General features: G+C 45.4%; 2 protein-coding genes across 4 annotated transcripts; both read right to left on the minus strand.

Annotated features, from left to right (window-relative positions):
* Nucleotides 1-5,112: 5,112 nt before the first annotated feature.
* On the minus strand, nucleotides 5,113-8,128 carry LOC145877591 (uncharacterized). 2 transcript variants are annotated; one of them, XM_082973644.1, is made up of 4 exons: nucleotides 8,091-8,128; nucleotides 7,884-7,970; nucleotides 6,297-6,501; nucleotides 5,113-5,467 (listed from the first exon to the last, which is right to left on the minus strand). In XM_082973644.1, the coding sequence occupies exons 2-4, from the start codon at nucleotides 7,913-7,915 to the stop codon at nucleotides 5,264-5,266; spliced, it is 441 nt and encodes a 146-aa protein (XP_082829770.1). In that variant the 5' UTR covers nucleotides 7,916-7,970; nucleotides 8,091-8,128; the 3' UTR covers nucleotides 5,113-5,263. The 2 variants fall into 2 exon arrangements, with proteins under 2 accessions (XP_082829770.1, XP_082829771.1); XM_082973645.1 differs by lacking the exon at nucleotides 5,113-5,467 and adding an exon at nucleotides 5,474-5,879.
* A 225-nt stretch (nucleotides 8,129-8,353) lies between these two features.
* Nucleotides 8,354-25,515, minus strand: LOC106600798 (uncharacterized). Of its 2 annotated transcripts, none has more exons than XM_014192476.3 (8): nucleotides 25,326-25,515; nucleotides 11,606-13,045; nucleotides 11,156-11,398; nucleotides 10,910-11,016; nucleotides 10,757-10,815; nucleotides 10,362-10,507; nucleotides 9,425-9,563; nucleotides 8,354-8,384 (listed from the first exon to the last, which is right to left on the minus strand). In XM_014192476.3, the coding sequence occupies exons 1-7, from the start codon at nucleotides 25,375-25,377 to the stop codon at nucleotides 9,469-9,471; spliced, it is 2,142 nt and encodes a 713-aa protein (XP_014047951.3). In that variant the 5' UTR covers nucleotides 25,378-25,515; the 3' UTR covers nucleotides 8,354-8,384; nucleotides 9,425-9,468. The 2 variants fall into 2 exon arrangements, with proteins under 2 accessions (XP_014047951.3, XP_014047952.3); XM_014192477.3 differs by having other exon boundaries at nucleotides 11,606-13,063.
* Between the last annotated feature and the right edge of the window lie 1,816 nt (nucleotides 25,516-27,331).

Consider the following 27,331-nt stretch of genomic DNA (forward strand, 5'->3'; position numbering starts at 1 on the left):
GGTCAAATGACTGGGATGTGTAGCGCATGGACAATAATTCAGCTGGATGTACCTATGAGTGGGATGGGCTGATCTAGGCTAAATAGCATGAGGAATCTTCCATGTACAGTGCCTTCAGAAAGTACTCATACCGCACTCATACCCCAAAACTCATTGACTTATTTCATATTGTTGTTGTGTTACAGCCTGAATTTAAAAATAAATCTCACCCGTTTACCCACAATACCCCAAAACGACAAATTGAAAACATGTTTTCAAAATCTTTGCAAGTGTATTGAAAATGAAATACAGTTTCTAAGAGCTTTGCACACCTGGATTATACAATATTTGACCATTATTCTGTTCTTCAAGCTCTGTAAAGTTGGTTGTTGATCATTGTTAGGCAGCCATGTTCAGGTCTTGTCAAAGATTTTCAAGCCTATTTAAGAAAACTGTAACTAGGCCACTCAGGAACATTCAATGTTGTGTTAGTAAGCAACCTCGTGTTTTAGGTTATTGTCCTGCTGAAAGGTGAATTTGTCTCCCAGTGTCTGTTGTAAAGCAGACTGAACCAGGTTTAGGATTTTGCTTGTGCTTAGCTCTATTCCATTTCCTTTTGTCCTGAAAAACTCCCTAGTCCTTGCCGATGACAACCATAACCATAACATGATGCAGCCACCACCATGCTTGAAAATATGAAGAGTGGTACTCAGTGATGTGTTGTGTTGGATTTTCTCCGAACATATCACCTTGTATTCAGGACATAAAGTTAATTTCTTTGCCACATGTTTTGCAGTGTTACTTTAGCGCCTTGTTGCAAACAGGATGCATGTTTTGGAATATTTGTGTTCTGTACAGGCTTCCTTCTTTTCACTCTGTCATTTAGGTTAGTATTGTGGAGTATCTACAATGTCGTTGATCCATCCTCATCCTCAACGACAACCATTAAACTATTTATTTGTTTTAAAGTCACCATTAGCCTCATGGTGAAATCCCTGAGTGGTTTCCTTCCTTTCCTGAGTTAGGAAGGACACGTATCGTTGTAGTGACTGAGTGTATTGATACACCATCCAAAGTGTAGTTAATAACTTCACCATGCTCAAGGGGATATTCAATGTTTGCTTTTATTATTTTTACCATTGAAGGTGCCCTTCTTTGCGAGGCATTGGAAAACTTCCCTGTTCTTTGAGGTCGAATCTGTGTTTGAAATTCACTGCTCAACTCAGGGACCTTACAGATCATTTGATGTGTGGGATACAGAGATGAGGTAGTCATTCAAAAATCACGTTAAACACTATTATTGCACACAGAGTCCATGCAACTTATTACGTGACTTGTTAAGCAGAATGTTTACTACTGAACATATTTAGGCTTGCCGTAGCAAAGGGATTGAACACTTATTGCCTCAAGACATTTCAGCTTTTCATTTTTTATTAATATAAATATAATAATATTTTGACATTATAGAGTATTGTGGGTAGGCCAGCGACACAAAGTTGAAATTGTATCCATTTTAAATTCAGGGATGTGAATACTTTCAGAAGGTACTGTGCTTTCTCCTATAGGACCTACTCACGAGAGCTATGGCTGCAGGACTTGTGTGGGTGTAGTTACAGACAGAAGGGTGCTAAAACCTCATACTAATACCAGTAGGGATGAACGTTAAGCTGTAGGACAGAATGATTAACACATGCACACACTGATACACACACACACACAAACACACACATGCATCACGTACATGCAAATTGAGATTTATACGCCAGCCCCTGATTTCAGCCCCCTATGTGTGGGTTTCTGGGTGTGCTCTGGTGCCCCACTAGCCAAGATTAAGACCTCTCAATGCCAGCTTTACCAGCACCAGTCTGAATCCCTGTTTGCCCTTAAGAGCATATGAGGATCTGACTCCTAAGTCCTAATGCCACAACATCCTTCTGCTTGCCAAATATTCACAGGCATCCCCCCCCCCCCCCCCCCACAGCAAGACTCTGGAGAGGTCAGACCAGGGCAGCAGATCGTCCTGGGTGACAACGGCTGTGTCCCAAATGGCACCCTATTCCCTATGAGACCCTGGTCAGAAATAGTGCGCCATGAAGGGAATATAGTGCCTTTTGGGATGCAACCTAGGTAGTACAGCCGGTGTTGTAAAGGACTGCTAGTTGAAACTCTGTGAGAATAACAATAATATGAACGGCTATGTGTAGGGAAGGATCTCCTTCACACTGCGATTAGTGTGGCGACCCAGTCAGGTTTTTATAGACTGGTGTGAAATGCAATATGTAGGCCTACATCCCTGCTGTGGCTGGTGCAGACCGCAGAGTGAAGTCATGTTGAAATTCAGTCCAAATGTATTGCTGAAAGAACTGCCGAATTCTTTTCTAGGTAGCGTCTATTAGTTGGAGCCTAAAGCTCACCACAGCAGATGTTGTTTTCACTATACTTCCTCATTTCCGTGTGAAGAAATGCAAACCATGCTGAACGAACAGAAGGTAGAAAACCGAGAAGCATTAATATCAGTGCAGGAAGTTGCTCTGCTCACGTTTGAGTGAATTGCGTGATCCTTAAAAGGGTGATCCGTCCCCCGTCCCGCTTCCTGTTCTCTATATTCCGAATCTGGATCGAGGCGAGTTGTCTCACACCAAATGAGTACAGTATCTGATAGCTTTGCTATGAAATCTCCATGAAAGCACATCTGGCATCTGCAGTGCACTCTTCCTAAACAAGGTCAGAGCAGAGCCTCTACCCTCTGATGAATTTAGTGGAGATTTATTTGGACCAGCAGGATGGGTCAATTCCAACACTGTCCATATGGTTCAATCCAAATCCACGCCACCTCCCTCTGCTACACACTGTGTTACCATGGATTATCAGCACTAACATTATCAGCACTAGCTCTGTCTTTCTGGCTATGAAATGGGTTAAACTGGATGCAGACATCATAGGATTTCCTAAATCCTCAGACTTGATTCAAGTGTAGTAGGCATGGCTCCACGGGCTCTGCACTGCGACTGACTGACCCTGTGCTCCTCTCAACAATGCGTGTCGTGTGTTTGTTGGTTGTCTAGGGAAGTTCTTGGGATCAGAGCAAAAAGACTAATTTCCTTCGTAACCTGTGGACTATATATAGATACATCCACTAATGTTTATTAACAACATTTTTTCTGCATGATAACATAAGGAAAAGGCACGTTGTGTGTTTAAATGTATTTATTTTCATCGCACTTACATTCTCTGCAGTAAGACATTTCATTTACAAAAGTTGTATATACATTTAGAAAATAGTGCACTGTCTCCATGACACACATACTCACAAATACACACAGACACATGAAAGACTTGCAGATACATCATATTTTTGCGGAACTGTATAGACATGGTAATTGGCACATCCGAGAACAAGCTTTGTCGAGAGCTTTTGTTTTGCATAATTTTCCTATTCTTCAAAAAGACCAATCATAAACAGGCACGTTTGCAGATGCAGACAGCTTCAGCAGGGAAGGTACTAATAACAGAGAATGTAGGCCTACTCAGCTCCAGGCCAGACTAGACTGTAGAGTAGGTCTACTCAGCTCCAGACCAGACTAATAGACTGTAGAGTAGGTCTACTCAGCTCCAGGCCAGCCTAATAGACTGTAGAGTAGGTCTACTCAGCTCCAGGCTAGACTAGACTGTAGAGTAGGTCTACTCAGCTCCAGGCCAGACTAGACTGTAGAGTAGGTCTACTCAGCTCCAGACCAGACTAACAGACTGCAGAGTCGGTCTACTCAGCTTCAGGCCAGACTAGACTGTAGAGTAGGTCTACTCAGCTCCAGGCCAGACTAGACTGTAGAGTAGGTCTAAGCTCCAGGCCAGACTAATAGAGTGTAGAGTAGGTCTACTCAGCTCCAGGCCAGACTAATAGACTGTAGAGTAGGTCTACTCAGCTCCAGGCCAGACTTAAAGACTGTAGAATAGGTCTAAGCTCCAGGCCAGACTAATAAGAGTGTAGAGTAGGTCTATCAGCTCCAGACAAGACTAATACAAAATATCCCTTTACTGTATAAACCCCTGAACTAGGGATCCAGCTCTTTCAGCCATTCATACACACAGCTCTCCTCATGAAAACACATTCAATCCTGAAGTAAAAATACTCAAATAAATTTGCTCTCGCTGAGAATGTGTCTATGATTCCCCCCCACCCAAACAAATCACATGTAGTGAAACGCAATACATAATTTAGTGCAATTAGCAAGGGATTAATCACTTTCAAATACTACGTTGATTGTGAGAGTGCAGACACTACAATGCAGAATGACCAATCTTCAATAAAATCTATCAGTAATCTCTTCAATAAGACATAGACATACAGGTAACTAACTGTACCAGCATACTGTGGAGAGAAAGAACATGAAAAGCTTGACCCTGAACAATGGCGACACCTATTGGCTATGACAAGCTATATTCAGCTCAGTCTTCATTCAGTAAGACTGTGTTTAAGGCAGTCCAATTCCCACTAATTGGTCTTTTGACCAACCACAGAGTTATTGCAAAATACCAATTAGTGAGAAAGAAATATAGGATTTGGGCTGCCTGTCTAAACGCAGCCTAATAGACACAAATAAAACATAATATATATATATATTTTTTTTTTACAAATCTTGTTCAGAATCCTCTCTTTGTATTGCAGAACAGGATAAAGACTATGATCAGATGAACGGAACATTTCAAAAGTAAAACAGTGAATTTATAGCGAACACAATCCTCTTTGGTGGTGTCAGTTATGGAAGTGAATCCCTGGGAAGTCAGTGAATGTTTGACCCCAGATCGTTGTGAATCATAAAGCTGATTTTGAGAATGAATTCAAGAAGAACATATTTAAAACCCTGCTGTCAAGTCCCTTGTGGTTGTGCCGTTAAACCGTGAATGATTCCAGTCCATGAAGGACTGTAAACCACAAATTACTACAGATGCCCTACACAGTACATGGCATCTATCCAAACATCCTGATGAAAAGGTATACACAGAGTTCTAGATAGTTCAACACAAATACAGTGAGAAGATGTACCTAAACCCAGAGTTACTAGAAGTCAGTGACTTCTCAATTTGATCTTCAGCCATTTTTGTCCGACCCCCCCCCCCCCCCCCCCCCCCACCATCTTCCCTGTAGCCTTCCCTCCTCTCTCTAACCCGTCCTTCTCTCCTCTCAACGGCAAATATTAACAAAGCATCTAAGAGTAGGATTGCTGATCCAGGATCAGGTCTCCCCTTTTTTTAGTCATTATGATTTAAGAAGGCAAAAATGATCCTAGATCAGCATTTCTGCTCTGAGACGCTTTGTGAATACGGGCCCTTGTCTCCAGACGTCACTGAGGTTCTCATACGGGTCTCCTGTCATCTGCAGGTATGAAGTAAGGGTTCTCATGGCCCTGCACCAGGTAGGAGTAGCGAGACTGGTTCTTTCCCCTTGAACGTGTTCATGCTGTCTGAGGTCAGGGTCATACGACCCGGTCTGAAACATTGACAGGCGGGAATGTCAGAGATCGTGCTAGACACACATGCACACACGCTGACCACACACACAGACACATGCAGGCACACACACAAAACACACATACATGAAATGGAGATGTCCAAAACTGAGCATTCATGAACGCATATATGATGGACTATTAAAAACCCAATAAGAGTTATTTTCCCTCCTAAACCAAATGGTGGATCACATAAGGTAATGGAAGCTATTGACTGTTCTACCAAGCGTTCATGAAGTTTCGGTCTTTCCCATCACCAGGTCAAAGGACAGGGTAGGTTTAGTAAAACCATCAGCAGAGGCTATAGGCTTGATTAGTAAGGAGAGGGAAAGCAAAGCATTACTAGACTTAGGACCTTACCTTCTTCTCCCGTTTAGGCAGGATGTGGAATCCCTAAAGCAACACACCAGGAGTCAGGCAAGGAAGAGAGGGAGCAAACATATATGCTAAAATGCTAACTAGCAAACATAAACACTAGCAAAACATTAACTCTCGCACTACGACAAGTACAGTTATGGCACAAAAAAAGCAAATCAAATATCACAATTACGATTTTGGCGTGTAATATAGGAGTTAAATAACAAGGAGCACACAGCATTTAAGGAGACAAAATCTCAAAACTCCTTAAATATGTTACACAAGACAGAGAAGATCTTTGAGTTAGCCCATTAGGTTTCCAGAGGACAACAGCAGGGAGTGGGAAGCAGACAGGACAATTACAATTTGGGGCAATGTACAAGCCAGGAGGTTTATCTTGTTGTAAGTCTCCATATGGTCAAAAGAACACAGGCTTAATCACAAGTGACTCACCGCTCCGTTGGTGTGGGGCTTCATGTCGACCAGGGTGTGTGTGCTGCCCCCTTCGGTCATCTCCATGGGGGTTGAGGCCCAGTTGGTGCTGGCCCGGGGGATCGGGGTGATGCCCTGGGTGGTGGACCAGGGGCCCCGGAAGTCCTCCACAGGGTACGGGCTGCTGAACTCTGCTGAAGGCTTCTTCACTGACCGTGACCGGTACCTCCGAGACACACAGATAGGACAATGTAAATGCACAGTCCTCTATCGGTAAGTTTCTCTGATGATACACTCTGGTGAGAGAAATAACGGCAATATTTTGTAGGGTCGGTGTACAGCCATGGGTGCAGCTAAGACTTGACTGAGTAATGGTTAGAGGAGGGTGGTAGGCCTCTGATGAGGGGCAGTGTGAATGGAGGTTAGGGCTTGGCAGGAGAGGAGAGGAGAGGAGAGGAGAGGAGAGGAGAGGAGAGGAGAGGAGAGGAGAGAGGAGAGGAGAGGAGAGGAGAGGAGAGGAGAGGAGAGGAGAGGAGAGGAGAGGAGAGGAGAGGAGAGGAGAGGAGAGACGGGAGAGAAGGGAGAGAAGGGAGAGAAGGGAGAGGAGAGAAGGGAGAGGAGAGAAGGGAGAGGGGAGAAATGACAGGAGAGGAGAGAAGGGAGAGGACTGAGAGGAGAGGAGGGAGAGGAGAGAAGGGAGAGGACTGAGAGGAGAGGAGAGGAGAGGAGGGAGAGGAGAGAAGGGAGAGGGGAGAAAGGACAGGAGAGGAAAGAAGGGAGAGAACTGAGAGGAGAGGAGGGACAGGAGAGGAGAGAAGGGACAGGAGAGAAGGGACAGGACAGGAGAGGAGAGAAGGGACAGGAGAGGAGAGGAGAGAAGGGACAGGAGAGAAGGGACAGGACAGGAGAGGAGAGAAGGGACAGGAGAGAAGGGACAGGACAGGAGAGGAGAGAAGGGAGAGGACTGAGAGGAGAGGAGGGAGAGGAGAGAAGGGAGAGGACTGAGAGGAGAGGAGAGGAGAGGAGGGAGAGGAGAGAAGGGAGAGGGGAGAAAGGACAGGAGAGGAAAGAAGGGAGAGAACTGAGAGGAGAGGAGGGACAGGAGAGGAGAGAAGGGACAGGAGAGAAGGGACAGGACAGGAGAGGAGAGAAGGGACAGGAGAGGAGAGGAGAGAAGGGACAGGAGAGAAGGGACAGGACAGGAGAGGAGAGAAGGGACAGGAGAGAAGGGACAGGACAGGAGAGGAGAGAAGGGAGAGGACTGAGAGGAGAGGAGGGAGAGGAGAGAAGGGAGAGGACTGAGAGGAGAGGAGAGGAGAGGAGGGAGAGGAGAGAAGGGAGAGGGGAGAAAGGACAGGAGAGGAAAGAAGGGAGAGAACTGAGAGGAGAGGAGGGACAGGAGAGGAGAGAAGGGACAGGAGAGAAGGGACAGGAGAGGAGAGAAGGGACAGGAGAGAAGGGACAGGACAGGAGAGGAGAGAAGGGACAGGAGAGAAGGGACAGGACAGGAGAGGAGAGAAGGGACAGGAGAGAAGGGACAGGAGATGAGAGGAGGGGAGAGAAGAGAAGGGAGAGGAGTGGAGGAAGAGGAGGGTGTTATATTCTTACCAGCAGCAATATGCCAGCAAGGCCAGCAGCATGATGAGAAGGACTCCCCCAGTACACAGGCGATGACCACCACTGCCAACAGAGCCGCTACACAGAGAGAGACACATGAACACACTTCAGATAACCGGGAAATACAAACACCACACTAACTTTTATCAAATCTCTGGACCCATTTGGTTAAGAAAGAGGAGCTTTAGTGCAACTTACAGTCAGTGCAGTTGAATCCAGCGTAGCCAAACGGGCATCTGGAATAGAACAAAAATAGCAAACATGATACACATTTCATATCTAACCACAATACATTGTCTTATGTGAAAGTAGTTCCTGGTGCAATTACACAGTAAGGGCACAAGGGGGCACCAGTTACTTGCAGCGATCTACAACGCTTTAATGCAATATCAAAAGGGGATCGCTGCCTGTCTCAACCAAACAAAAATATATTAAATTAAAATACTCACGGCACACATGTGTCTCCCTCTGACTTTTGACCACTGGGACAGGCTATGGAGAAAGAGGAAACATGGGTGAGAGACAGCCATTGAATTACATACGGAACCATGTGAATTATCGGATCTCTACGGAGACAGTGATGTCACAGTTTCACAGAGAGGAACTAACATGGGAACACTGTGATCTTCACAGCCACTCTGTGTATTGAAGCTCTGCTATCACAGAAGAGAACAGGTGAAGCTCACCAATGTTTGCTCAATACATTTGCACAATTAAGCCACTTAAAAAACATTTGCTTCTAAGAGAGGTTAATATATGTTGTAACATCAGTGCGTACAATTTTAGATTTGAGGAACAGGCTATACAGTATGTGTAGTTTAACATGGGGCTGCGGGGAGCAGGTTCATCTATGTTTGGTAGTTCTCCCCAACTCATAACTTCCCTGCTGGACGAAACTAATCCAGCCCCTGGCTCGGCAGATAGCCACCATGATTCTTCAACTGGTTTCCAGGGCAACGGCCCCTTTGCAGACGAATACATTAAAGAGATATATAGTGCCATTGGTCAGAGAGGAGAAATGTCTACACGGCACTTGACCCTCTCTCTCTCTCTCTGTCTCTATTCAATTTCAATTTCAATGTTCAATTCAACGGGCTTTATTGGCATGGGAAATGTATGTTAACATTGCCAAAGCAAGTGAACTAGATAATAAATAAAAGTGAAATAAACAATAAAAATGTCTATCTCTCTATTTCTCTCTCTCTCACACACACAGAAGTATTTAAATGAACGCAAATGCATTCTTTTGACGGTAACATTCCCATTTTCCTCACACTGAAGCTAAGCCAAGTGTACTTGACCTTACTCTGAGTCTGTCTGAGTCTCCTTTCATCTTTTCTCTCTAGCAAATGGAATGTATTCAGCAGCTCCATTATACAGTCGCTAAGCTGTTATCGTGTGTCTTGTGTAACATTTCAATCCACTCAGTACGTACCACCCACAAAGACTACGAAAGCAGATAATCACCCGTACTCCTATCTTGAATTACCTTTCAATGAGCATAAAACCATTAGAGACAGGTCTGTACTCACCTGTGCAGCTTTGGTTTGAGTAGAAGCTGTTGATGTAGCCAGCCTTACAGGAGCATCTGGTCACATCCATCTTCTTTGTACTCGCACGTAGTAGAGCGGACATCACACGGTAGGGGGGACTGATCACATAGGTCAGTGGCTGGGAAAAGGATAGGGGACACACCAGTCAGGATAGGGACAACACCAGTCAGGATAGGGAACACACCAGTCAGGATAGGGACACACCAGTCAGGCTAGGGACACACCAGTCAGGCCAGGGACACACCAGTCAGGATAGGGACACACCAGTCAGGATAGGGACACACCAGTCAGGCCAGGGACACACCAGTCAGGCCAGGGACACACCAGTCAGGATAGGCGGACACACCAGTCAGGATAGGGACACACCAGTCAGGATAGGGACACACCAGTCAGGATAGGGACACACCAGTCAGGATAGGGACACACCAGTCAGGATAGGGACACACCAGTCAGGATAGGGACACACCAGTCAGGATAGGGACACACCAGTCAGGCCAGGGACACACCAGTCAGGCCAGGGACACACCAGTCAGGATAGGGACACACCAGTCAGGATAGGGACACACCAGTCAGGCCAGGGACACACCAGTCAGGCCAGGGACACACCAGTCAGGATAGGGACACACCAGTCAGGATAGGGACACACCAGTCAGGATAGGGACACACCAGTCAGGATAGGGACACTTTGTAACGGTACTCCATGTTTTATGGGACTTTTTAATAGCTACAGAGTAGGAGAATGTCAGTATTTTTGTCTACTGTTGTTTGACATGACATTCTCCTCTGGTATAATAAAGTACCAATCTATCTACTATTTTCTATGAATTGAAAGTATGGTTAAAGCTCTCAGGTAGTAAGAATCACCCTGCTGGTCACTCCTTCTACACAGGTTGAAGGCGTAATACACAGTACCCACCGGTAAATGTAGCTCTTTCCAGTATAGTCCCACAGGTCGTCCCACAGGCTCGTATGGCTTTCTCTATAGCGCCATTGGTCGAAGTCTGGGTGGCACTGGAGCCTAGTTTAAACACATTGTTGACGGTCGCTATCACACTGCCTTGCCTGTAGGGTCACAAAGACCATACATAATCACCTTTACAACCAGCTGATAAAATGTATGGTCAAACCAATGTCCTGGTCATCACAACAAATCCCACTGGGCGCACACTGGTTGAATCAACGTTGTTTCCACGTTATCTCAATGAAAGTACGTTGAACCAACGTGGAAAAGATGCTGACATTACATCTGTGCCTAGTGGGATATACATTGGATAACAACCATTCTTGACAATGTAGCGTAGAGAATCTTACCTCAGCAGCACAACATCAGTTTGGTAGTATCCAGACTCATTTCCCAAGGCTCTTCTCAGCTAAAAATAAGATAAGAGAGGATTATTGTCCCACTCTGTAGCTCTGAGAGGGCAATACACTGTAATTACTGGGCTTTGTGACTCAGGGACCTACTGCCTCTGAGATCCTGGCTGCTGTTTGCTGAAATATCACTGATGACCGATTGCTCATTTCATCCTGAAATGCTCGGTTGAGATGCAGGTCTCCAGAGAACACTTGGGCTGAACATGAAGGGGAAAAAAAGGAGTCGTCATCAATATTAATATTTTCATCCTCATCATCCCCACCGCCATCATCAGCATCATCCTCAGCATCAGTACCATCATTGTCTTCATTATAACACCGACAACTAGCACTAACCTTGTACACAGCGGCCCTCTAAGAGGAAGGTCCCAGACACACACTGGCAGGTGCCATTGAGACAGATGCTATCATACGGACAGGGAGTGGAGGGACACACTATGGAGATGGGTGGAGGCAGGGATGTGGTAGCAGTGATGGCTGACTCTGGCTGGGTGGTGATTCCACCGGTAGGGGAGGTGGAGGTGTGGAAAGGAGGAAGTGGGCTCTCACTAGTTTTGCTAGTTGGTTGTCCAGGGGTTTCTGTGGTAAAAAAAAAAAAGAAGGAAAGAAGACAAAACAAAGGTGAAATTAGAAAGGAAGTTTCAACATTGATTAACATCTCACAGTGAAGATAATATCTTTGTTTTTAATCAGTTCGCTGCATTATATTTAGTCCTCCTTCAGCCGTAACACAGACACAATCATGTTTACAACATATGACATGGACAATTCCATTTCAAAGCATACCTCCTGTAGGTGTGATGGTGGGTGAGGGGGCAGGGGTGGTGGTGGAGGTGTCTACGGGGACCTCAGTGCTGCTGCCTGGGGTTTGGGTTGAGCCTGGAGAGGGTGGGCTGGAGGCAGAGCTGGAGGTGGGGGGCAAAGCTGGAGTGTCAGCTGTGGTTGTAGAATTGGTGGTCCCCTCTGCTCCAGTGGTTTTGTCTGTATGAGGGCTCCCTGTAATGGTAGCTGTGGGGGTTGAGGACGTGGCGCCATCAGTCACAGGGAGAGCGGTATCAGGGCCCTTTGTGGTGGGGACCTGGGAGCCCTCTGTATTGCTGGTGGTCGAGGTAGAGGGCGAGGTACTATGTGATACTGGGAGAGAGGTATCAGGGCCCTTTGTAGTGGAGGAGGGGCGTGTTGAAGACAGGGTACTACCCTCAGTTACTGGGAGAGAGGTATCAGTGCCCTTTGTAGTGGAGGAGGGGCGTGTTGAAGACAGGGTACTACCCTCAGTTACTGGGAGAGAGGTATCAGTGCCCTTTGTAGTGGAGGAGGGGCGTGTTGAAGACAGGGTACTACCCTCAGTTACTGGGAGAGAGGTATCAGTGCCCTTTGTAGTGGAGGAGGGGCGTGTTGAAGACAGGGTACTACCCTCAGTTACTGGGAGAGAGGTATCAGTGCCCTTTGTAGTGGAGGAGGGGCGTGTTGAAGACAGGGTACTACCCTCAGTTACTGGGAGAGAGGTATCAGTGCCCTTTGTAGTGGAGGAGGGGCGTGTTGAAGACAGGGTACTACCCTCAGTTACTGGGAGAGCGGTCTGACCAGTTGGTGGGATGGTGGACTTTGTGATCCCTGTACCTGTGGTCTCACTGTCTTTGGTACCTGTATCTGTGGTAGCTGTATTGATAGCTGTTGTTTCATGTGTGCCTGGCTCTTTGGTACTGCTGGTTGGGACAATGGAGGAGGAGGAGGAGGAGGTTCCGGCATGTTCCGTGGTAGACGGAGAGACCCCTCTGCTAAGGGCAGGTGTGGTGGTGGGTGTTGTCATGCCACTGTCTGTAGATTGACTGTCTTTTTCCGTCGCCTCAGGGGACGTGACAGTGTACGCCGAGGTCTTGTGGGAGGAAGTCCTCTCTGCTGTGCTGACCAACGAGATAGTTTTTGTTTCTGTCGCGGTGGTGCCGACTGCTCCCGTAGACTCCGTCGTATCAGAAGCTGAGGTCAGGTCTGTCGTAGTAGAGACCTCTTTCATTTTAGAGACGGCTGCTGTTGTGGGTGAGGTGCCATCAGTGCTACGGAGGACAGTTGAGGGGTCTTGGGTGGTGGTGGTGGTGGAGCTGGGTTCAGTGGAGACTGGGGTCTTTGTTGATAAGAGGGTGGTGGATCTATCTCCTGGGGTCAGGGATGTATCTGTGGGCCCAGGACTGCCATGTGTTCCAGGAGTCTGAGTGTTGGACTCTGCCCCTAAAGAAAAAGACAACACTACAAAACATGCAGTAAGTCATGAGCTCAGCTTCATGTGCCCCATACACACTCTGCAAAACACCCCAAACCTGCAATACCGAAACAGACCTGCTATGTTAAGGTCAAAGGTTAGGGAATCAAAGCCTGTGGTCTTAACCAGAAGTCTTAAACCTTGGCCAGTTACTCCTCTGGTGTTCATGTTCCCCCCTATAATCAGGGATGACGGAGACTGATGAGTGAATTTAACTACCGGGTAGAAACAAAATATCTGAGGTGTTTGGGCCCTCCAGAAAATAAACGGAATAGCTCTGATTGACAGCATGCGTTCCAATACCACTTGGGCTATCTGCAAAAGCACTGGAATCTCAACACCAAAAGTGTTCAGTGTTGGAGCTTAGCGATGAAAAGTCATTGCGGCATTTGCTTCAGCTTTAGCTGAGCTCACCATTCCAGTTGTGTCACAGAGACGTACAAAGGTGCATCACGTCACAAGCGTGACAAAAGACAAGTGCACGATCGTCCGTCTACTGACATACCGCAAATGCCCCTCACTGCATCACGTAATGTCAGTGTTGTGTCTAGCCAAGTGTATCACCAGTCTCTTCAAAGAGGACTCGGCGTCATATTGATCTTAGCGTGTTGTGGTGATGCCAGTCCACGGTGCTGTTAAACCCAATCTGCTCTGGTCTCTTTGTGTTTGGCAGCTTCACAGCAGCTTGAGGAGCGGCACACCCAGCAGGAGGCCTTTGATAGAATGCTGCCTCGGCCTGTTTACCCCGAGCCGCGGAGCTGGGTCCTCATCTGTATGCGTTGGCTGAATATGTTCAACCTTTTCTATTTCCTCCTCCAGCTAGAGCAGAGAGGGAACACACGCACTACAGGGGCCCCCGTCCCAAATGGCACCCTATTCCCTACATAGTGCACTACTTTTGGCTCTGGTCAATATAGGGTGCCATTGGGATGCGACTTAGGCAGATGGCCGATGGCAAACCCTGTGTTGCTCCTACCATACCAGGCAGCAGAGATGCAGGAGGAAGTAGGAGGGAAACAAAGACTAATATCTGATTCTGTGTGTGATTCAATTATTTTCCAGGAACACACAGTACACGCCAGAGTGTACATTGCCTCGTGTGACCTAATGGCTTTGTCGCTTGGTAACCAAAACCCATTTATAGATGAAAAATTAACAAAGAGCAAACACACACCTGTCAAGGCCGAACTTAATGGCCATCCGTATTTGAGATAGAGAAAACACTTGTATCCATACAGACTCTTTCACCACACACACACACACACACACACACCACACACACACACACACACACACACACACACACACACACACACACACACACACACACACACACACACACACACACACACACACACACACACACACACACACACACACACACACACACACACATATATGGTATGAGGGAGTGGATTGAACAAATACAGAGCTATCTGATAGGATGGGTGGTGGACTGAGAGAAAGACTTTTATGATCACAGCTGACGTGATAGAGATTATATTGGTTATGATGACAACAAGGCGAGGTGACTGAAACCAGAAAACGTCTCCCGAAACTAGAACAGTGATGGGCCAATGACACAAAAACACAGATGCAGTTAAAAGTACTGGATCAATCTGTTAGTCGCTCGTGTAGATTAAGAATGAAAGAAGATAACTAAAACCCTCGAGGCTGACTCCAAGAGATTAAACCCAACAAAGACTAATGAGAAAACACTAGATTTAATGATCCCCTTTTATTCACAGTGCAAGACACAAGAAGTCAACAGTATGTTCTTATAATGAGATTTCTGACAGTTATGCCCATCCCTCTATCTTTATATGATGATATGAAGACATAGCTATGAGTAAGAGTCTTCCCTCTTCATACTGTACATTCTGGGTGTATCACCACAGTGTGTCACAGTAGACTTTTATCTCTTGGTAACCAAATTAAAACATTCTGCCCATTGGTTAGATTCCTCCGCATAGATTTGCCAGCGGGCCTTGGCGATGCAGACATGCCTGACAGAATGTGTTGTCTTCAGACCAGCGTCTTAGCAAAAACCGGATAAATACACAATAACGAAGCCTAGCAATGTGGTTGCTAACTAAAACCTGGAAACCTAATCTATGGTCCATTGTACTGGAGAAGAAAAAAAACACACAGATTACAAACATAAGAAATCTCCCTGGCATCCTGAACTAAAAGCAGGCTGAGCATAGATCATCCAGTGTGATCCTAGACAAGGCAGGCCAATGGACTGCCTATCTAAAATTACCAATGCCAAGTGAAAACATTTACAGTAGTGTAATGTGTAAATAGATGTTAAAGCAGATGGTGGTGACAGAAATCAGGCCCTGCCCCACAACACAACTACTGGGAAGTCAAAGCCTAATTTAGCATCTACATACAGTAGGCAGTAGCCCACTACTTCCTGCTATTCTCCATCCAACACACAGACCTTTCCCTCCGTCAGGCCCATTGGTAGCTCTGAGGCGACGGTTAAACGCCACTTGATTTTACATTTTACATTTACATTTTAGTCATTTAGCAGACGCTCTTATCCAGAGCGACTTACAGTAGTGAATGCATACATTTCATACATTTTTTTCTCCGTACTTTTACACCCTCTAAGTCAGCCTTTCTTAAAGTAGGGGTCGCGACCCAAAGTGGGAGGAATTGCAGGAAATTAGCTGTAAAACTGAAATGTTTTTCTCTCTGCCCCATTGCAAAATGAGCAGAATTGCATGAAATGTTTTAGAAAATTGCTAAATGTCCTCTCTGCCCCATGGCATGATTCGTAGAATTGCAGAAAACATGCTTTAAAACCATGAAATTGTCTCTACGCCCCATGGCAACATTTGAAATGACTGAACACGAAATGTCTAATTTGGGTTCCAGGCTGAAAAAGTTTAAGAACCCCTGTTCTAAGTCATGAGCTACAAACATCTGTTGTGAGAGGTGAGAACAGTTGATAACTATTGAGAACAGTTGAGAACAGTTGAAAACAATTGAGAACAGTTGAGAACAGTTGAGAACAGTTGAGAACAATTGAGAACAGTTGAGAACAGTTGAGAATAGACTGGATGTCAAATCAACAACAAACCGATATCAAAATGATACTGGATGTGAAATCAACAGACTATGCTCTATACAACACTTTCTAAAAACACCAATAGTAAATCTAGCCACATCCCCAATACTGCTGCCATGCAAACAGCCATACACTGGACACCATGATATCCAAGGCAACAGAGTGGAAACCGAGGGAGAGGTGAGAGTATCGGCTGGTTAAAGCAATGACAGAGTTATCTGATCACTTCTCTCTCAGCACTGCAACAATGACAAAACTGCAACACAATGGTGTGTGTGTGTGTGTGTGTGTCTGTGTGTGTGTGTGTGTGTGTGTGTGTTGTGTGTGTGTTTGTGGTTGTGCGTGCGTGTTTGTGATGACCTTTCCACAGTTCCCCCCTCTCATTCAAATGCTTCCGTCCTGGAAAAGTTTAACCTTGCTTGAAAACAATCACTGACGTCTCATTTAGATCCACATCAGACAGACTGGCTTGGATCACAGAGCCGGCTCTCTACGGCTGGAGTCATTCTGCTATATCCTGACACATTTTGTGCATGACGTGGGTATACCATATACCATGAGAGTGTGGCCATGTTGGAAAATTGAAGATCCCTTCCCAGACAGGTCGACATGAACATGAGTTGACATAGCTACTGCGGAGCCTTGACTTCGTCATAAAATACCCCCTGCCTACCTGTCACTGGACTCAGGAGGAAGCTCCGGACCTCAGGCACAATTCCCCAGGCAAGAATATCACGCCTGACACACGCTCACACGCACACACACACACACACACACACACACAGAGGCTATCCTGTGTCTTACAAAGTCATCTGAGGATTGTGTCCCTCAGTACAATACTTCCACCACGGCTGATTCAGAGGGTTTACAGTAATAGTCACATGTACAGGGTTGCAGGTGTGATTGCAGGGTTCAGTGAAAATGTTAGGCTTCGAGCTCCAACATGCAGGACTAAATGAAATAAAATAATGAAAATGGTCATGAAAAAGCAGAGTAGAAATAGCATTATATACATAAATGACAACTGAGCTACAGCCTTCCCTGTAGCTCAGTTGGTAGAGCATGGTGTTTGCAACGCCAGGGTTGTGGGTTCGATTCCCAGCACAGGGGAAGAAAAAAAAAATAATGTATGAAATGAAATGTATGTATTCACTACTGTAAGTCGCTCTGGATAAGAGCGTCTGCTAAATGACTAAAATGTAAATGAGAAAAGACATGTCCATCGGTGGAGAGGCAGAGTACAGACTGTTGAAGGGGTGGGGTGGAATGACCACAGAGGGAGAAGCATGACCATAGAGGGGGACCAAGTGAAATAAAAAACAATAACAATTGTACTCAAAAAGTCATAATATACATATTCGCAACATCTCTGTATATTATTACTTCCGTATACATGTCATCATAGTTGCTGTGGTTTCATAAGCAACATAAAACTAAACTGGTGAGGAATTAAACAACTCGCAAGGGGACGTTTTGTGTGGGTTGGGACTATCCCTGCTATCAGAAGGGGTCTGGTGGGAGGAGCTACAGGAGGACGGGCTCGTTGTAATAGCTGGAATGGAATAAATGGAACGATATCAAATACATCAAACATATGGAGACCGCATGTTAGACTCTGTTCCAGTAATTCCATTCCAGCCATTACAACGAGCCCATCCTCCTATAGCTCCTCCCACCAGCCTCCTCTGACTGCTATTTCCTTTAAAGTTCCACATTCTTTTATTTTATTATTATTTGTATTATTTTTTTTTTACATTCTTAAACATCAGGACTGGCACGTAGTTCAACTACCGCTCATTTGAATCTTTATCTTCACTAACGTATTACCAGGAACTAATGTTGAACAAAGCATATCAAACCATAAGAGACACTGTATAGGTAGGGTGCAGTACAGTATAGTGTAGATTATGTAAACGGTATATTGCAGGACAGTCAGAAGCCCTCTTTTAGGTATTAACCTAGAGTTACAGTCAGATAATCTCAGGAAGACACAATGAGATAATGGGGTTAAATCAGACCACCCAGGGGTCAAAGGACACCTATAGAACTTCACCATAGGGAACCACACACTCAGGAAGAGCTCATATTTTTTGTAGTGTATTGAGACATGTGAAATGCACTGCAAATAAAACTTGACTTACAACATAGACAAAAATGGTCCAGTTTGGGTTGGACCAGATTCACATCAAGTCACTGCAACAGTGTATACATTAGTGTCATACAGTGTCACTCCCAGGGTCATACTGCACGTCACACACACAGTGAAGTAAACATCGACAGCCTCACAAACAGATATAATTAAATATGGTCACAGTCTGTCACCCAGCCACACCCACACCCTCACCCTCCCCTTCCCACACAGGAAGAAAAGGGAACAGCATCGAGCGGAGGCTGAAGGACTCGCACGCCACCGCTAAGCAGTGTGGGAGTGTGTCCGTTGCCAGGAGACATCTGTTACCAGCTGTCAAAGTTCTGATGGCCACACTACAAATCAATGAGGGAGAGAGACAAAGGGACAGAGAGAGAGAAGGGGGGAGAGAGAGAGTGGGGGAGAGAGGAGAGAGAGAAAGAGGGACAGAGAGAGAGAGAGACAGACAGAGCGAGAGACTCCACGCCGATGACGCTCGTCTGTCATCCCAGCACCACACTTTACAGGCTTTCTTTTCATGTGGCACAATGGTACTCCTGTGAACTGCCCCTTTATGAACTCAACCAACTGCCAGATAAACAATTACCTGGCTACCTGTTTCCCCCTCAGCCCCAACCCCCACAGACTCTACTCAATAATGTACTTCAAGACAACATGTGTCCCAAATTGCATCCTATCCCCTACATAGTGCACTACTACAAATTACACCCTATTCCCTACATAGTGCACTCCCTGCATAGTGCCTCAGGGGCCCTGGTCAAAAGTAGTGCACTACAAAGGGATTAAGGGTGTCATTTGGAGTCTGCAGATGACAGTGCTCGGGGAGGGAAGAAAGGGTTTAAATAGACAGGAGGAGTCATGACGGTTCTGGAAACCTGCCTCCAGTAGACACTTTCAGTCACTTGGAGTTTCCACGGAAACATGCCCAGCTTACGGGTGGGGATTAGGGAAGAGCGTTCCTGAAATAGTTCTTATCACATCTACCAGCACTGTGAGAAACACAGACCTGATTACGGAATGCTCACAGAAAAACGGAGAAAGAGAAAGAAAGAAAGAAAGAGAGAGAGAGATCGAGAGAGAGAGAGAGAGAGAGAGAGAGAAAGACAAAGAGAGAAAGAAATATGGGCCATCGGGTTAGTGACTGACCCCACAGAGACTGATAAGGAAAGGATTTTGTAATTAGCGCCATCACAGTAATGTGACGTCCCTTCAGAGTTGATTACTGTCGTCTAGTCTGTCTGTCCATGCTGTTCACTGTTTACAAATGCAATACTAATAGGAATAACAGTTACTAACAGCGCTCACAAATGACATATCAAACACTCTGAAACCATAGGGGGTGTACTAGCATGTATGACATCTCAGTACATAACAACACATGTAACTAACAACATGTACATGACATAGGACTAGTAATGTAGGATTTCAGTCCATGCTAATTAGAAGTCCCAGATACAGGCCTCAGAGCCGGCTAATGAGGTGGACATTTCTAACATACTCCTTTATGACCTGGTGGAGCAATGCTTGTAGGGGCTCTGTAGGGAATGTTCCCCTTCTTACATCAAACACACACACACACACACACAGTAGTAGCAAGCAGGTCAGTTTCCTTCAGCTTCCCCTAAGGTAGTGAGTCTATCTGTTCTTTGGGCACTGTCCATTTCTCTGTTACCACGGCTGCCACATCAAAGCAGGGCAGCTGACGCCAGTTCACCAGAGGTGACTCTATCTCACGGAAATGAGGAGGAGCTTTCATGTTCACCTCTTACAGACCAGCCACTGCCATATCCCTGTGTCTGCCTCTCTCTCTCTCTCTCTCTCTCTCTCTCTCTCTCTCTCTCTCTCTCTCTCTCTCTCTCTCTCTCTCTCTCTCTCTCTCTCTCTCTCTCTCTCTCTCTCTCTCTCTCTCTCTCTCTCTCTCCCCCCCCCCTCGGATATGGCGATATAAACCTTCTATTGAACCGTCATGTTCCTTCGTCCTTCTGCTTAGTCTGGTGTTTGTGAAGCAACTTTGGGTCCTTGAAAAGCGCTACATAAATACCATGCAATATTATTATTAAGGTTGCTGATGCCGCAAGTCTCTCTGTGACAAAGATTCCTCACATAGTAATACACGCTGCTCGGGGGAACAGATTCCTAATTAGTCTAATCAAGCTGAACATGTCCATGGTCAATGGAAGGAATGAGAATGGTCCTATCTCCCTGCATTCATCCAATATCATGACGGTGAAGTCTACTGTGCATAGTTGCTCGTGGGAAAGTCACTTGTGACAGAGTATACCGCATCTTACACTCTTCAAATCAACAGGACAATAGACATGTGCATTGTCATAACTGGGTAAAGCAGGTAGCCTGGCGGGTAGGAGCGTTGGGCCAGTAACCGAAAGGTTGCAGGATTGAATCCCCGAGCTGACAAGGTAAAAATCTGTCGTTCTACCCCTGAGCAGAACGCGCTGTTCCCCGGGTGCAAACAATGTGGATGTCGATTAAGGCAGCCCTCCGCACCTCTCTGATTCAGAGGGGTTGGGTTAAATGAGAAGACACATTTCAGTTGAATGCATTCAGTTGTACTGGTATTCCCTTTCCCTAAAGGTCTTGCATTATTTGTCTGTGAGATTACATCTAGGGAATCAACAGGTTTCCTAATTCCCGAAAGACAATTTCACACTGTTCTCAAATCAAAGTTTATTTGTCGCGTACACATATTAGCAGATGCTAAAGCAGGTGCAGCTAAATGCTTTTGTTTCTAGGTCCAACAGTGCAGTAAATGTCTAACAGTACAATACTAATACAGAATTATAAAGTGGGGATTTCGAGCCCTGAATGCTGATTGGCTGACAGCCGTGGTATATCAGACCGTATATCACGGGTATGACAAAACATGTATTTTTACTGCTCTAATTACGTTGGTAACCAGTTTATAATTGTAATAAGGCACCTCGGGGGTTTGTGGTATATGGCCAATATAACACGGCTAAGGACTGTATTCAGGCACTCCGCGATGCGTCGTGCGTATGAACAGCCCTGAGCCGCGGTATATTGGCCATATACCACACCTCCTAGGGCCTTATTGCTTAAAGAACCCCCCCCCCCCCCCCCCCAAAAAAAAAGAAGAAACAAGAGATTAAGGAATATCAGAACAAGCAATGTCAGAGTCTGGGATATACACGGGTTACGAGACGAGCAGAGGCTTGACTTTTGTTTCAGACAGGGCGTGTTTGAGATTGCTCAATTTGTTCACAATGCCTGGAGGAGAAGGAGAAATGTCCTGTTTGGCTAGATGGTAGCTGTACTGGCCATCGTCTGCCTGGGGTAGGGCCTGCCTGACACACACACACACACACACACACACACACACACACACACACACACACACACACACACACACACACACACACACACACACACACACACACACACACACACACTGACAGAAGAAAGGCAGTCACACAGCTAGAGGGTCTTGTACTGATTTGTCAACACCGGGCCCCACAGCAGGACTCATCACTATGGGTGGCACGGAAGGACACACAGAGCACAGCACTACTTTCTCTATTAGGGAAAGATCAGAAGGTTTAAGTTGCAGTCATTGTTTATTCTCTTGTCTTTTTCTTCATCGTTACCTCAGTTGATTTATTTACATGCTTATCTCCCTTGGTCTCTCTCTAACAGTGACCTCTCTACCTTCAGGTTGACCCGTGCCTTGCCCTAGTTGTAAGACTTAAGGGGAGGTGAGTTGTGTGTGTCTACGTTCCCCTCCCTATATCCTATATCAGCACAGAGGGCTCGTCCAGCCTTGACTATCTGTAAGTAACAGATGGTTCCCTAGTGCAGCTAGCGCTCCACGCTCACTGGGCCTCTGCTCTGAGCACATATCATATCCTATTAAAGCTCGGCCAGCACATGCTTTCCAATTACAGAGAGAGATTTACAGCCCCTAATCCAACTCAGCGAGAGGGAGGAAAGAGGAGTGGAGAGAGGTGATAAGATGAAAGACAAGATGAAAGAAAGAAAGAAAGAAAGAAAGAAAGAAAGAAAGAAAGAAAGAAAGAAAGAAAGAAAGAAAGAAAGAAAGAAAGAAAGAAAGAAAGAAAGAAAGAAAGAAAGAAAGAAAGAAAGAAAGAAGCAAGAGTGTCTATGAAAAGGGGAGTGCAGGCAGCAAGAGAAAGAGAGAGAGAGAGAGATTGTGGGTAAAGGCTGGGCGGTATAGTGAGGAGAAAGGAGACACTACCAAACCCATGTCACACTCACCGTACCCTATTTACCCTGACCTCGGCATAGTGATCACTCGTTGATATCTGGGCTTCATCACACTTAAAAGGGAGGACTGATGAATGTGTGTGTGTGTCGCTCTGTCCACCCCATCCATTACCTCCTGTATAGACCCTGCATGCTCTGCACATATAATGACTAACCACCAAACTATGAAGCTGCTGACATGAAGAATGTATGTGGTCAGCGAGGAAAGAGACAGGATTAAGAAGGGGAGGAGAAGAGACACTGAACATGCTCTTTCTTATCGGGGACACACACGCTGGACGATGGCGTCCATGGCGCCAGACTCAGGGGAAGTGGTGATCGACCCTCAGGAGGTCCTTCATATGTATCTTTTTACTGCTGCCTGCCTGCCTCACACACACACACACACACACACACACACACACACACACACACACACACACACACACTCAGTCATGCTTCTCATACAAGCCTCCTTAAGTTCAGAGCCAAGCTCTCTCCCGGAGTTACAGAGTCCTTAAACACAATGACAAGTGATCAAACTATAAAAACAGTCTGCAGGAACCAGGGGACCAGCAAGGACTCAGCCACATGACAGTGGCTCCTCTCAGGCCTCTGATGGTAACCTTTGACCTTAAATATGGCCTTCCCTATAGGGCAGGGATAGGCAACTTTGATGGGGGTGAGGGCCACAAAAAATCTGAACTCATCATGAGGCACTAGCCTTTTGGGGGCCCTAAGCGATTTTGCCATGGGGCGGAGAGAAGATATTACAATGTTCTAACAAGTTTCATTCAATTGTACTCATTTTGCAAAGGAACGGTGAAACAAATGAGCAGTTTTACAGCTTATTTCCTGCAATTCTGCACATTTTGCCATAGGGGGAGAGAAATGTTTGCTGTTTTTTAATATGATATCTGAGTAAGAGTGACTAACAAAATCAATTGGGGTCCCCTGGTTGGAAATTGGACCATGATACTACAGTTAAGAAAGCTGGATGCTAGACTAATTTACAAATCTAATTTATTTTGCTGACATTGGCTATTTGAGTGACTGTCAGTGACAGACATAACATAAGAGAAAAACTGCTGATGCACAACCAAATTTTGAAATTGCACCTTGTGTATTCTACTATTTTAACTCGCAACAGTACATTGAGAACCTGACTCAGGTCCTAAAAAATGTAATAATAATTGATCCGTGGGCCAACAAAAGCGGGCACGCGGGCCGCCAGTTGCCCATCCCTGCTATAGTTGGCAACGTGATGAAGCAACCCCAGAGCAGCCCTAATTAAGAGACTGCGACCAATAGAATCAACTTCCGCATAGGGCAGCAGGGCTAAGCAGCAGCATGGCTGAGCCTATAGGCTCATTAAGACTCCACAGTACACTTCACCAGTGTTGCAGGCTAAAAGAGTATAGAAGAGAGAGTACAGAAAGAGCTAAACTTCTTTGAATGGTTAAGATGTGTGTCACAACCAGCCAGAGAGCAGTGGAACCAATGACTCAGTCTTCAGTAAGTCTTGGCTTCTATTTGGAGAGTTTTGGGGAACCCCCTGCAAGAGTCTAAGATAGCCACTAGTTTTGAAGTATTAGTACTGTACATATGAAAAGAGATCTATCAGAGCCTTCTTAAATAATGGTTTCTTACCTTACATAATAATGGATAGAAAAACACTTACATTATATATACAAAAGTATGATGACACCCCTTCAAATTAGTTGATTCGGCTATTTCAGCCACACCCGTTGATGACAGGTGTATAAAATCGAGCACACAGCCATGCAATCTTCATAGGCAAACATTGGCAGTTGAATGGCCTTACTGAAGAGCTCAGTGACTTTCAACGTGGCACCGTCATAGGATGCCACCTTTCCAACAAATCAGTTAGTCACATTTCTGCCCTGCTAGAGCTCCCCGGTCAACTGAAAGTGCTGTTATTGTGAAGTGGAAACATCTAGGAGCAACCCACGCATGAGCCGCGAAGTGGTAGACCACACAAGCTCACAGAACGGGACTGCCGAGTGCTAAAGCGCATAGCGCGTAACAATTGTTTGTCCTCATTTGCAACACTCACAACCGAGTTCGAAACTGTCGAGATCAGTGTGAAAGTACTTGACTGGCCTGCACAGAACCCTGACCTCAACCCCATCGAACACCTTTGGGCTGAATTGGCACACCGACTGCGAGCCAGGACCTAATTGGCCAACATCAGTGTCCAACCTCACTAATGCTCTTGTGGCTGAATGGAAGCAAGTCCCCGCAGCAATGTTCCAACATCTAGTGGAAAGCCTTCCCAGAAGAGTGCCGGCTGTTACAGCAGCAAAGGGGGGACCAACTCCATATTAATGCCCATGACTTTGGAATGAGATGTTTGACAAACAGGTGTCCACATACTTTTTGTCATGTAGTGTATTTGAAAATGTAGCTTAAGTGGATCTAGGGTAGGCTAGTGATGGTAAATATAGCCTAGTTTGAGTCTATACACGGCGTTACTATCCATTTGGCAGCTTTAATGTTATTACATCGTTATTCCAGTGACATTGCAAACTTACGGGAACAAAAATATAAACACAGCCTATTGCAATGTTTAGGCAAGAATGGGCAACGTTTGGAGATTGATTTAAATACCCTACAGTGCTCTGCATTTTCCGTGTATATCCTACACGAAATGGCACCTGCCTTGAGATGTGAATTTTGAACAATATTCCCCCGAATGATCCATGCGTAAATGGGCGTTTAAACAAGACATTATTCTATAAAACATTTAAATCAAGCTTACCTGTGACAACAATCCATAGGAGGATGAAAAGTTGATGACAAAATAATGTCATGCTCACTCTGTGTATAACGGTTCGTCCGAGTTCAGATAATCAAGAAGAACAACAAGGTTTGTGCCCGGTAACGGTCTTGCTGGAGACGCAGTAACTTATTCCCTTCGTGCCTGACAGTGTCTGCCACAGGTGGGTCTCTCTTTGAGCCCGTTTAGAGGTCTCAGCAGTATTAAACGCTTAGTCCCTCCTCGTGGGGCGGGCCCTGCCGCCTCCCTCCAACAAGCTCGGTCACTGACAGTCCTGAGTGTCCTCTCGCCACAGGCGGGAAAGTAGATAAGGCGAGTGCGCCCAAGACCTAGGCCTGTGGTATTTTTGGCATTGTCTGATGGTGATTAATATATTAATGCTTTTATATTACGGGATTTTAACTATTCGACCAACACTCACATTTGGCCAGTGTTGGCAAGTAAAACTTCGATGACGACAAATTGTATGATGACTAATGTCCCCATCCGAAGGAAACGGTTTGATAAATTGAAGCCTGCTACATTTTTCATACAGGACTTGTTTATACAAATGGGCAATTAAGCTTTAATACATACAAAATTGCCTTTATGTCTTTAAGAGCTCTAACTGTAGGATAATGTTCCCGTTGGGGGGATTTTATGGCTGTATCTGATCAGATAACATGTCCATCACAACACGTGGCATTTGTTTGCGTCTCGCAATATCAACCCAACTTATCAACATAAATACGGTTCCTGGACCATGACATTTATAACTATGGTTTCAAATAGATGTGAATGATCCGTTTAGGCTAAATGTTGAGGCATTGTAATAGCCTACTGAAAGGTCACTACACAAAAGGTGCTATCTAGAACCTAAAAGGGCTGAATAATAATTTTTGGTTCCAGGGAGAACCCTTATGGTTACAGGTAGAACCGTTTTGAGTTCCATGTAGAACCCTTTCCACAGAGGGTTCTACATGGAACACAAACGGGTTCTACCTGGAATCAAAAAGGGTTCGCCTATGTGGACAGCCGAAGAACCGTTTTGGAGCTCTTTTTTTCTGAGTGTACCTAACCTTTTCTCTAATTGAATCAAATTAGCCCGAGCTGTTGTTGCTCTGCAGGTTTTATTGATCTGAAGACGTCAGACATTTGACAGCACAAAAACTGTCTCAAAGGGTAATGTATTCATTAATACGCACATATTTGATTTCGACACCAAACGTTCAGTTGCATTAAGTGGTTGTCTCTTATCGTCAGATATTTGAGGAGTGCCAAGGATAACATACCTGTAGGCTAGCCTATGCAGTGTCCCCACTAGATAAACAGATACATCTTGCTTAATTAATGAAAGTCACTCGATGATAGGTATATCTGTCTGATAATGTCATTTTAATCGTTCCTTAGAGTTAAGTGATTATTACAAGTGAATTGTGTCAAGGCTGTGGGTAACTGGTGAAAGGAGTCAGGCGCAGGAGAGCTGAGATGCGTGGACAAGGTATTTAATACAAGATAACACCAGTATAAACACAATATTACGGTGCGGGAAAAAATACCAGTACCACGAAATAAACGGGCGTAATAACAAAACCCGGCAACAAAATACCAGCCGTCAGTAACAGCCTGAACAATAGAACAAACACGCACACAAACATGGGGGAAACCAGAGGGTTAAATAATGAACATGTAATGGGGGAATTGAAACCAGGTGTGTAGAAAACAAAGACAAAACAAATGGAAAAAAATGAAAAGTGGATCGGCGATGGCTCGAAGGCCGGTGACGTCGACCGCCGAGCGCCGCTCGAACAAAGAGGGACCGACTCCGGCGGAAGTCGTGACAAATTGATTGGATTGAATTGAATTGAATGGATTTGATTGTTTGCGCTGGTGTTAGACAAAATAATCTCCAATCCATTGCCTAATCTCCAATCAAAATCACCAATTGGGCCATTTATACGCAGGCCTAGGCTAGCCTGCGCAAAAATCATATCCAGTCGACTAGTTTT

The sequence above is a fragment of the Salmo salar genome, chromosome 03 (genome assembly GCF_965601325.2).
Source record: "Salmo salar chromosome 03, fSalSal1, whole genome shotgun sequence".
Classification (NCBI taxonomy): Eukaryota; Metazoa; Chordata; class Actinopteri; order Salmoniformes; family Salmonidae; genus Salmo; species Salmo salar.

Excerpts from the sequence above, each read along its gene's own strand:
- LOC145877591 (XM_082973644.1), bottom strand. The coding sequence starts at position 7,915 with ATGCTGCTGGCCTTGCTGGCATATTGCTGCTG. Across the intron at positions 6,502-7,883 it reads TTGCTGGCATATTGCTGCTG|GTACCGGTCACGGTCAGTGA; the intron begins GTAAGAATATAA and ends TGTGTCTCGGAG. Across the intron at positions 5,468-6,296 it reads AGCCCCACACCAACGGAGCG|ACCGGGTCGTATGACCCTGA; the intron begins GTGAGTCACTTG and ends TCAATGTTTCAG.
- LOC106600798 (XM_014192477.3), bottom strand. The coding sequence starts at position 25,377 with ATGACATTATTTTGTCATCAACTTTTCATCCTCCTATGGATTGTTGTC. Across the intron at positions 11,399-11,605 it reads CACCATCACACCTACAGGAG|AAACCCCTGGACAACCAACT; the intron begins GTATGCTTTGAA and ends TTTTTACCACAG. Across the intron at positions 10,816-10,909 it reads CAGCCAGGATCTCAGAGGCA|CTGAGAAGAGCCTTGGGAAA; the intron begins GTAGGTCCCTGA and ends TCTTATTTTTAG.